This window comes from Dromaius novaehollandiae, chromosome 2 (genome assembly GCF_036370855.1).
Source record: "Dromaius novaehollandiae isolate bDroNov1 chromosome 2, bDroNov1.hap1, whole genome shotgun sequence".
NCBI classification, from domain to species: Eukaryota; Metazoa; Chordata; class Aves; order Casuariiformes; family Dromaiidae; genus Dromaius; species Dromaius novaehollandiae.
In genome coordinates this window covers 101,057,290-101,069,630 of record NC_088099.1, presented here as the reverse complement: position 1 = coordinate 101,069,630, position 12,341 = coordinate 101,057,290, and the positions used below count along the sequence as shown (strand labels likewise).

The following is a 12,341-nucleotide window of genomic DNA, read 5'->3' as shown; positions in this document are numbered from 1 at the left end:
ACATACAGTAACAATTCAGGAAACTTGTAGATTTGCAGATTTTAATCTGTCCTGTATAAAGATAGTTTCAGAACATGCCAATATAGAAGACAACATTGCAGAAATACCTTAAGAGCTTATAGAGTTGACTGAGCTACATGTAGAACGTTTTCTCCTCACTACTCAGTCTCACGCCCACCCAGGCCTTCAAAATGCAAAGACTTTTCTCTGACCTGCAGCGTTGCTACAATCAGTTTGTTTCCTTATCTAAAATATCTTAACAATGCAAGACAATGCTGTCTTATACTTAATCACTCAGGGGCTCAGACCTGACTTGCTGTAGGTCTTTTCTTTGGATTCCAGTTCAGCATATCACTCATAAGCTGTATTGCTTCACTGCTTGCATTTGGGATGAGAGTTTTTAGGTTTATAGGGACACATTGTGGGAAGTGGAAGTTCATGGCAGAAGCAAGGTGGTATCCTTCTGGCCAGTCACTCTGTTTAAAAGGAAAGAAAAATTAGTACCAAAACCCCCAAAATACTAAGACTATATATCTTAGAGGTACTAGATCAAACTAAGTTTTCTGGAACCTGAGTCACGCTTGGTCTGTGTAGCTCCTTCCTAAATAGTGGACAACAGACACTCTTGTTTTTCATTGCAATTGCTATGACACCTATAAATGCAGCATCAGTCTCCAAAGGCAGTCCTCCTCAAGCTCTCCTGTAGGTACAGGTGGAACTGTCCATGTGGATACTGCACTTAGACATATCCTATCCGAAGGAGGAGAAAGTGCAGCGGTACCCGAGCAGTAACACATACCACTGAAATAAGCTCAAACAGCTGACTTCAATATATGTCCTTTATGGGAATACCAGAGGTGAGGCCTTTCCATCCAGTATACCATGTTTGGGTAACCATGATGCAGCCTGTAACAGGTACCCTTGATTTCACCATTAAGAAATTCAGTGATTAAATCACAACTAGACACTACTGCAACAGGAAAAAACATGACCACTAGATGAAAACTTTTTTTTTTTAATGCATCTAACTCTCAAGAAGTAAAGCATGAAGCCCTAAATTGCTTGATAATTGCATTACTTGGATACAAAAACACAGGATTAGGAAAGACCTCAAGAGATCATCTAGTCCACACCTTTGTCCCTTCCTGACTGGTATTTGTCTCAAAAACCTCTTTATTTCCTGCCACTGCACAACCCCTTTAAACAGTCTATTCCAGAGCTTAATTCATCTCATGATTAGAAAACATAAATCTTTCCTGTAGCAATATAAGACCATTGCTAAGGTCCTATCATCCATGGATGCTGAGAAGGACTATTTCTTTTCTCTCTAGAGCAGCCTTTTTATGCACTAGAAGATGCATTTCTTCTTCTTTCCTCCAGTCTTCCTTTGTATAGACTAAAGAAGCCCAAACAATTTGATTCGTGGGTCATGACTTTTTAAGTTTTTGCTCTTCTCTGGACTCCAATTTTTCTTTCTTGAAAGGCAGAACTTATAACTGAACACAATGTAGCAAATGGACCAGAAAGATTAGTTCGTAAGTCAGCAGACTGTACTCCTGTTTCTTACATGCTGGTATGGAATTTGTCTTTCTTGCAACAAAACATTGTCAGTGTACAATGTATTATAGCTCCTACATCATTTTCTACAGAAGTGTTACCTGGATAGTTATCCCCAGATACTTATGCAGCTGACTACTCTTGCCCAAGTATAGCACTCTACACACTGCTATATCGTTTTTTTAAAGGCTACATTGCTGATTTTATAAGAAATTCTGCATTCTAATCCTGTCTTTTAACCTACACAGTCCTCCTCAGCCTGCTATCTGCCAATTTAAAAAGTAAAATCTATTCCATCAGAAGGCCTTTAGTACAACTGAAAATTTGTATCAGATCCAGAACCACTCTGAGCCCTATGCAATCTCTCTTTCATTCTGAGCGTGAACCATGGAGACTTACGCTCTGAATAAGTTTTTCCAAATGGTTATGCACTTATCCTACAGTATGTTCACATTAATATGCAGATGAGAATGTTATGAGGGACAGCATCAGAAGCCTTACTGAAGTCAGTGTATGATATTGCTTCTCTATCCACAAAGCTTGTTACACTGCTAAAGGAGTAAGTTAGATTGATTTGAGAGAATTTGGTCTTAACACATCATATTGCCTTTACTCATCTTATATACTTAAACAACTTACAATTTTAGCTCCGTTAACATAATCTATGGTAATCACAGAACCTGATTATAACTATAAACCAAGTCTGATTAAAATAAATTAATCTCAAGATTTCAGGTGACTTGCTATTCCACCACAGAGAAGAATTTGTTCATGTAAATGAACAGAGGTAGACACTGTCCTTCTCCACTGCCTCTCCCTCTGTTACTGGAGTTGGTGACATTTTGTCTGCCAGAGGTAAGGAAAAAAGGACCATTTAGATCTGAGAAGCAACAGCTAAGTGTTGAACTGGTGAAGCATAGGGATAGAGTGAAAGCAGTACAATTGAAAAATGAAGAATGCATTTCAATTTTTCAAAAAGATATATCTGGAATTATTTCACCACTGCAAACCTTCAGTTAAGGAAAATGCATTTCATTAAGCTCTCCTTTTCAGACTCTCGTTAGCTTTTTCATTAAATTAGCATACTCTTAGTGCATCATCACTGCCAATTCTTGAACAGGATAACAGAAATGTATCTGTAACATTGTTATAAGCCACTACTTAAAATAGTTGTCTGCCACAATAGTCATTAAAAAAACTCAACATGCAAAGTCATTAATATGGCATGGTATTACGTACTTAAGACAACTAACAGGAAGGCAAACTATAATGAAGGCACCTTCTGGGCATAATTCCGATAATTACTTATTACAATACAATGGAACGAATGAAAAGGTACATTTGAAAAACATACTATTTGTGAAACTTTATCTGCAGAAACGGTCTTTCAACATAATTGCTTGTGCTTTTTCAGAATGCAGAAAAATACTTCACCGGTAACAAATGTAGTATTTGTTGTGGTAATTCGCATCACAAAATTTAAGTAGTTTTCGTAAGCAGTGATCTCCTTGAGGAATGCCTTAGCATTGTCATAAGGAGATAAAACTACCAAACATCTGCATGTGTTTCTGTATGTCTCAATAGTTGTTGCATTCTGATTAGTTCATATTTGAATTAGTCAGCTATTCAACACAAGTAATGTTGTATAACATAATTCAAAGAGCTGAGTGTATTTAGTTGGTGTAAAAACAATTCATGTTTACTTGTAGAAAACATTGGTTACATAAAACAAATTCTTTTCTTGCTTGTTCATATATCTATTTGTTTAAACAACTTTTTAACTGAAGTAAATATAATTCTATGCATTTTGATACGCTCTTTCTATGCATTTTCATATTTTTATACCCAAATCTCCCTTGTAGATTTGAAATAGTATTTAGGCCTTTCAGGAAATAACTGAAAATAATTATTTTTCTCTATAAAATACTACACATTTTTCTCCACTACTTTTTATTGTTAAGAATATATAATGAGAGATTTATGTTCAAGCTCGAATGTTCCTTTCATGCTTTAAAAAATATAACTTGAAAAGTGTAACTTGTCTTACTTACAGTAACTTCTACAAACTACAAATTCTGGGTGCCAGCCTAAAAGATTTATGGTTTCATGAAAGGAAAACAAATCAGCTGTGGCAAATGAAATCCTAGGAAGTCTGGGGGCTTTTTCCTAAGATGTGTGGCTTTAGATAATTAAGTTACACAATTTTATCTAGCTTTCATTACAGAGGAGAGCAAGGTTGCACATAATAGTACAATATAGATCAGACACTAAGATACGACAAAAGACTAGTATTACATGCCTCAGTAGAAGTTTAGAAAAAGAAATACAGCTGAGAAAACCTTAACAGGGACTTTTCTGCAGAAGGGTTTGTAGGTGCAGCTCGCTGGCCTGTAGCGTACTTGACCAGATGAATGTGGCACATACAATACTGGAGCAAGAGAAAACCTTAAGTCTGCAGGAAACTTACTAAAATAATAATTTATATGTATGTTCTGAAAGTGAGATAAATTCAACATTATCTAATCACTTTATTTCATTTGATTTTTTTTTAATTATTATGTGAAGTGTTCCAAAAGTCTTACCTTCTTTGGAGTCCCTAATACTTGGCAAATTTTGAAGATTTCATCTACTTCACTTGTCCCTGGGAAAAGAGGTCTTAGTGTGTATAGTTCAGCCATTATGCTGCCAACTGCCCATATATCAATAGGAGAGCTATAAATTGATGATCTTAGCAAAACTTCAGGAGCACGGTACCTATGGGAATGGAAAGAAATTATAGCTGAAATCAAAATGGGAAGCAGTGAGAGGTAAATACTTAAGATCATGTATTAATGCCATAATACACTTACCACCTGGTAGAAACATAATCTGTATATGGTGGCTGAGATCTTAGCTCTCTAGCCAAACCAAAATCAGCTATTTTCACAAGTTCTGGACCCATACATAGAAGGTTTTCAGGCTTCATATCTCTATGAAAAAATCCTATAGAAGACCAGACAGAACAGAATGACAAATAATTGTGTTATCACTTCTTAAACAGCTAGCTCTAATAGCACCATCCAAGACTTACTTTGGGATGTTTTGGAAAACTTTATATCCATTTTTATTCAAAATAAGAGAATGGAAAAACAACAAACAAAACACATTTTCCTCTCCAATAGTTATTAACACATATTTTTAAATTAAAAAATGAAAACTGTCATTAACATGCTAAGGAAAATGAGTTAGCTATTGCAGCAGTACCAAGTAACAAACCAATTTCGGAATGAAATCGTCGACAAAAACTACAACTGTTTTATCAGCTTTGTATAATGGAGATTGGAGCATCTGACGCCATTATCTGGTTTATAAAATTCCTTGAAGAATTTAAGCTAGTTTGTTTATCATTGTGAGAGCAATTTGCACATAGAAGCATTTAAAGGAGTTCAAAATTCTGCTCTGGAATGCTAATACTAGTAATGCAGGAACAAAGTTTCTTTAATGCTTAGTGTTGGCTTACGCGCCTATATATATGGAGTTCTTAATTTTAAAACCATCTTTAGAGGTTAAATCACTGAGGAAATCAATTCTGCTGTTTAACTAGAAAATACTATTTGTTATAAATCAATTTGAAATTCATTCACTACAACAAAGCATTTGATTTCTGCATGCAGAAACTGACAACAACTGTAAACAATCAGCTGAAATTACTACAGTAAAATGTCATCTTTCAAATTTATCATACCTGTCTTTCCCAAATGTAATTTAGAAATGATAGATTTTCCTAAGTTCTAATTTTCTCATCTATTTTATACAGAAAGGAGGAGGGAAAAGAGGATGCTAATAATCAGGGAACAGTATATGATCCTGCTCAGAAAGACATGAAACACCAATTTATGGGTGTTGGATAATACTAGGAAACAAAACTGGTCATTCATGCAAACCCATCAACAGGCCTTGCCACAGTACATGAAAACTAATCAGAAATCACTGCAACCATTGTTTCATATTCATTCTCAGTGAATATTTTATTCTTATGAAAAGTTTTAGGGATAAAAATGTGGCAAGAAAGACAAGTACAAAATAAATGAGTTGAACAGGAGAGCAAAATACTACTTTTTTTTAAATATAAAGGAGCTTAATACCAGTATTTCAGAATGCAGTTTACAGACAGATATCGAACATGAGAATTAAAAATTTTGTAAATACTATGAAACTTTGTTGTTGTTGTTGTAAGCACACAGCACCTCTTCTTTATAATGAGCTGTTGGTGCTTGTAATTGTTAAAAAAAAACCCTCATGTCTTAAAATATTTGTATCCAGATTGTATTTGATAGAGAGACTGTTTGGATTTTCTTAGTGAGCAAATTATTTTCATGTTTTTGTACACTTATGGCACCATATTAACTATAATATCTTAAGACAGGAGAAACTGCCATCCATAAAAGTATCAATGCTCCTTAAAGAGATCCTTTTGTAGGAAAGAGAGAGAAATGCACAGTATAGCACAGCATGCACATTTTCTTTAGTTTGTTTATTCATCTGGCATCTAAGGGAGAAAAAGTGCTAAACACCCTATGAATTTTTGAAATGTTGAACTCCAATGCTTTCAAAAATAAATGGGAACATCTGATGGTATAAAAAGCAAGATAAAACTTCAGGTATGATTTAAAAATGCACTATACTTGAAGTAGATGGGAATAATTTTTATTAGAGATTATTAATAGACTTTGCCAGATTTTTTATTCATATGTTATTACTGTGCATTACCTTCTTTTTTAAAAAATGCAAAGGAGTTAAACTCTAGTATTAAACCTACCGTGTTTATGGATAAAAGCTAGCCCTTGTAATATCTGATACATAATGTTTCTGATGACTGACTCAGGGAACAACTTGTTTCTGTGAAGAAACAGATTAACAACTTCATGTAATTAAAAAAAATTGTATAAATGTATTTTTTCCTATAAGGCAAAATATATGCTTTTCTTCACTTTGCACACTACGTCACAAACAGATGAAAACAGACTGGCCAAGTCTTGCGCACAAAGCAAGACAGACACAACTAGCTCTTGTCTCAAAACTCCCTTGCTGCTAGGCCTTAATCTCACTCTCTTTCAGTGCTGCACAGGGATTTATCTGCAGAAAGGTCCATGACCCTATTTGTAGATGCAGCTGTCTGGCTTGCAGCGTGCTTGACCAGATGTATGTGGCATGCACAATATCAGAGCAAGGAAAAGACTGCATGGCATAGCACTGCGGTAGGTGTGCTATCCAATTTTACCCTCAAGGGAATCCTGTTTGAGAGCAATGCCTCTCAGCTGCAGGGTAACACTGTGCTGGTACTGCTAGCAGCTCTCACAGGACGTGAAGCTCAGAGCATTGCTCATTGAGAAATTAGGCACACGCCAAAGCCTGAAGAGAACAAATGTTAAGGGCAAAAGAATTCAGGAAAGAAAAAATTATTAACAACAAGGCAAGTCCTATTGCAAAGTCCACTTTGCAAACCTTGCAATGTACAGTTTATCCAAGATCGCAACATCAGGCAGTCCATATATGTCTTTCTCACCAGTATGCATGCACATACATGCAGGTGACCACCTTAACCTTAAACCAAATTCATGGACAAAAGCAGTATGAACAGAATTTACCTAGTCCTTCGTAAATTAAAGTGAAGGCTAAAAATAATGGTATTTAGAATTTCTCTCATGGCTCAATACACACTGAAGGCATGCAATCTATCACATAACAATTGAACAAAGTATTATTCCCAGAAGTATTACAAATTGAGCAATTGCAAAATACTACCCTCAGTATGCAGGTACAGCAGCTCCTGTTCACATCAGTGGGGCTGCAATAAGAGCCTAAAACAGAAATTCCAACATGTTCCTCAAGATAGCATAAAAGTCACAAAATAAAACACCATAGCACACTATCTGTTCTATGAAAGAAATATACCTGTCCTTCATTAATTGATAGAGATTTTCCTTCATGTATTCAAACACAAAGTAAAGGTGGTCATTTTCTCGGATGACTTCTTTCAGTTTTATTACATTGGCATGATTCAGCTTCTTCAGAGACTGTAATATAGCAAAATATGGATTCAGAAAATTTGACAGTGAGTTTGGCTCCGTAACAGAGCTGAATTTTTACCTATAAAAGTTTCTAGCTGAGTTGAAGAGTAACACGCAAAAAAAGTATAGGTCCCTACAATGAAAAACACTTCTGAAGCTATAACAGCTCTTGCTTACAGAATTGAGTAAGAAAACCTAGCTTTTTTTTTTTTTTAAGATGTGGTCTTTTTGTTATGAAATTCTCATGAACAAGGATTCTCTCTTACACACTTTCTCTTTGGAAATGCTGATTATGTGCAACATCCAATAAATTAAACCTAAATTATGGATACCCAGCTCATCTGACAGGCAGTTTTGTGTGTACAGAGAATAAGATGCCTGAAATATGGGATGACTTGAAATTTAAGTCCAGATTTTCAAGTGTCAGGCCTGGTCCTATCACTTGGCTAGCCAAAACTCCCAGTGCTTTCTACAAATGGCCCAAATACAGGATATGAGAACTGGATATACATCTAATAAGCTACCAGTAATGAAGAACAGGCTGCTAAAACACAACGAAAGGCTGGTTATCAATTTTATTATCCTCTATCAAAGATACAGGGCTTTACTACAGGACATGGCCACTGCTTGAGGATGGTGGGGTATTCCACAACTCAGGAGCTACTCTAAGAGTGCTGGCAGACCATGGTGGCTGCGGAACCTATCACCCTGGTTCAAAAATTTGTGCTCGAGTTTGAGCTTATGCTTGGACATAGTAAATGCCCTTTACCTTCATGCAAACCTGATCAGATATTTTATTAAATGGGGTATGTTCATGATTTTACCTTGACTTCTCTCAAATTCATACATTCATCCCATGAATAGAACTTTCTTTTCATTCTGAAATAGAAGTCCACAACAAAATATTTTAAGTAAATAGTACAGAATGCTTTTAGAACAAAATAAGACCCAAACACGCTATTTTGCAAGTGCAGCACTAGCTGTATTTTGAACTTAAATTCACACATACTATAACACCCACCAATAACATAAATAAAACAAATTCGACTCTTGGATTTGCTACAAATTTAAGCGTTTAGTGATTAATCACTGCAGACAGGTATATTTTAACAGATGTAATTAGCCAGACAGACCATGATACTAAAAGGTATTTCTATAAACACCAGGGACATAAAATCCTGTTGTATTATTTGAACTGTGCCCTTAATTACAAGGGAAACAACAATGACACAGTGCAAAAAATGTGGACATAGAACAAGAAAAATAAAACATAAACAAGAAAAATCACCTATTTGTGCCTTAGTTGCAGATTTTATGAAAACAAGAATAATTACATTTTTGAAATCTGAGGAGTATTTTAAGTGCTGAACACTATAATTAGCCATCTGACTTGATCAGTCGTTTTTATAAACCTTTTTTTAATTAAAGTATTTAATAGAGAATAAAAATTTATTTATTCTTCCAAGGAATATGCATACATACATATATAGAGAGTCTCTAAACTAACCGCTATGTGTGCCAGTGTAACATTTATTTGCAAGTCTTGCATAGATACAAACATGGATATTAGGTATTGCTCAGACCTTGGGATTTGGTTGTGAATTTCATGTTGTTTACTGTTGTTTCATGTTTCTGAAAAGTTCTTCCTCCTACAGTGACTCTATTTAAAACTGAGATTTTCTTTTAAAATAAATATATCTCCCACCTAAACTGCCCCCCACAAAACTCCAAATTTAAAATCACACAAAAACATTGCAAACCCTGAAATCATGACATTGAAAAACTAGAAAAATACTCTCCAGAAAATGTTGTTCCTTTTGCCTACAAGTCATAAAAATAATCACAGATTTTTTTTTTGAGTCTTGATTCATTTTATTAACTTTAGGTAACAGTACTAGCTGTGTACGGAGAAACCCAAAACTCTGCAATTCTCAGAGCAGAAGGTAGTCAGTTATATTCCAATTACCTTTCCACAGTAAATCCATAAAAGGAAAAAAAAATCCCAGCAACATGTAATTTCTGTACTTCTACTTATGTTTTGTCTCTTTCTTTGCAATTCTGTAGGAATAAAGGGTAATAGCCCCACTCCTCTAATGCAATTTTTGTTGTTTTGTAATAATCTTTTCAGGCAAATACGACAATGCTGTTGATTATGCACAACATAACTTTGTTAGACCCAAGGAGACGATATCCTTTATTTACCTGACCAGATTATTACCTGGTACTTATCACTGTAGTAATACCTGACACTTGCATAATACGTAGGAAGGTTTTTGGGGTCAGGGTGTTCCAATCTACCTATAAAGAGGGTTCTTACCTGTTTTTACAATCCATATAAATATTATGGCAAAATACAATCTCCCTAACATATCAACTGTACATTCAATTTTGCTTTTCCATTGGCATTAGCCTAACAACACTTTAGAAGGAAGCACATTCTAACTGAACAAAAGCAGCATGTAATTTTATAAGTCAGGATGCATCAGTAACTCATGCAAACTGATGTCTCTCACTATTGATACCCTAGCTGGAAGTCTGATGCAAGATCACTTAGTTAAGCATCTTAATAGAAAAAATAATTTTGTTACATTAATTTCCTTGGAAAAAAACAAGCTGTCCTTTGTTCCTGTATACAGATGGTAGACAACAACATCATAAAGCTTCTCCAAGTATGTTCACTGAGTAACACATACCTTTTGATAGCCACAAGTTCTCCTGACTCGTTGCTCTTCCCCATCAACACACTGCCATAGGTGCCGTCGCCCAGTTGTTTCATGGTTGTATAACGGTTCATTTTGTAAGACCAGGAGAGCCAAAAGCTTTGGAAATACTAAATGCCTTCTGTTTTATTAACAGATTCTGTGCTTTTATTTTCTTAAAGAAATTTTCTTCTTCCAGACTGTTTTACATTGATGAATGTCTTCCCATAATTAAGCAGGATATTCACTGGTCTGCTCCAAATTATAGCTATTCTGAGATCCAGATATAAAGTTTAAGAAAGAAGAGGACATGCTCATTCTCATATAGAACCTTAAAAAATAAAAATAGGTAAAAATGTAATTTTATAATATTTTAGGTAAAAGACACTGTACTATTTGTATCTAACAATAATACCTCCCAGATATCTAAGTATTCTCTAGCTACAACACTTCAATAAAACAATTTCCTTTAAATCCTTCAAACCACAGAAGGTGCCTGATCTAGGATTAGAGTAAGCAGGGACCGGAAGTCACGATTACTGTCATAATTTCCTAGAACTGAAGAGGTGCGTTTAAGGCTGATGTCCTTTGATAGAACTCCTCATTCTGAGTTTGCAGGCAGCAGTAGGTTCCTAATCTGCAATAAAGGCAGCGCTGAGGTTTGGGATCACAGACAGAAGCAACCAGTTTTTGGACAGCATGCAAATGAAAATGTAGGGCTGGTGCTTGCTGGTCTGAATGCTGTGTTTTGAATTGGCAGTGCAAGCAGGTTAGCTATCTTTAAAGCTAGTGAGGGAGGGAGGTGAAGCAGAATGAGTGCATCTTCCCCAAGGTAAATCCCTGCATTCTTCTCCAATGTATAAACTTATTTGCATATCTTACTCTGAAGTTTAGTCTATAGCCACAGTTAGGATTAGGCATAGTAATGGCTGATGAGTTAAATTTATTGTTAAATTTTAAAAGGCTTATAGAGATAAGTATAAGGCTCATGCATTGACCCGGAAGCCTTAATCTGAATTTTCACCTAGAAGAGAGTGCACATTAAGAAATGTTGGTCCTTCATCTTCTATTTATCTAAACTTTAATTTGAATCCTAATCCAAACTCAAACCCTAACTCTGGCTATACATAATATTATCTGTCACCAAAATCTAAGGTAATTGAAAAACAGGCAATTATGCAAACTCACAATATTCATCCACTTATGTAGGCCTAGGAAAATTTAACAATCAATCAGAACATCATTTATTCACCATAACCTAGATGCTTCAATACAGAGAAGTCATCTACTGCTAACCTAATTCCATCATTACCTCTCTTTTTGCCCCTGCTGTCTGAACATTTGGATGAATGCTTAACTCAACTGACATCCACCCTCAAACTACCTCTACTGGAGAAGCAAAATTCAGCTATAAACAAAACTCTGTAGTTCTTATCCTCATGCCAGTGTTAGCTACAGGCTGGTAAAACTGTCCAAATAGATTAAGGCACTCAAATTCAGCTGCTAACAAATCTCAGTTTACTGCTATAGACCTGGTAAAATTTAACAATAAAGCTGTCCCTTTACTACTGTGAACACAACATCACAGAGTAGGCTAGTCTGCTGTGTAAAAGAAACATCTGCCTAGACAACACACTGATGTTTCTAGGCTGTTATTACTTGAAATGCTGCTTCTTTGGAGAAGCAGTAATGCGCACCTCCTCATTCACTGTGGCTTCTGTTACCAGGGTGGAATCTTATGATACCTGCCAAGATTCCAGTAACAAATGACTCAGTGGACAATCTCAATTTATAATCTTTGCACTGCACAACAACCAATTTGGCAATGAAAAATATAAAGAACTTTTTATCTAGCCATAAAAAAAAATTTCTACAGTAAAGTAAGACCACTGTTTAATAGTGTATTCTATAACATCTTACAAAGCAGATTTAACAAGAAGTAAATATCATAGCCAAATAAAACAACAAGCCAGATGTTATATTGGAATTTCATATCTTTACATTTTCTGTCATTGGCTTTCTCAGAAATCAGCTT

General features: G+C 35.4%; 1 protein-coding gene across 7 annotated transcripts in view; it reads right to left on the bottom strand.

Annotated features, from left to right (window-relative positions):
• The window catches only part of MAK (male germ cell associated kinase), a 33,091-nt gene that overhangs the window by 16,679 nt on the left and 4,071 nt on the right, over positions 1-12,341 (bottom strand). For 5 of the 7 annotated variants that reach the window (XM_026114872.2, XM_026114873.2, XM_026114874.2 and 2 more), the window contains exons 2-8: positions 10,301-10,637; positions 8,432-8,486; positions 7,492-7,613; positions 6,356-6,435; positions 4,407-4,539; positions 4,140-4,311; positions 309-476 (exon numbers count right to left, since the gene is read on the bottom strand). In XM_026114872.2, coding sequence (XP_025970657.1) covers positions 309-476; positions 4,140-4,311; positions 4,407-4,539; positions 6,356-6,435; positions 7,492-7,613; positions 8,432-8,486; positions 10,301-10,401 — 831 coding nt within the window. In that variant the 5' untranslated portion in view covers positions 10,402-10,637. Of the gene's footprint in view, positions 1-308; positions 477-4,139; positions 4,312-4,406; positions 4,540-6,355; positions 6,436-7,341; positions 7,398-7,491; positions 7,614-8,431; positions 8,487-10,300; positions 10,638-12,341 lie in introns of those variants that run through there. The other 2 variants (XM_064507052.1, XM_064507053.1) reach the window with 2 other exon arrangements.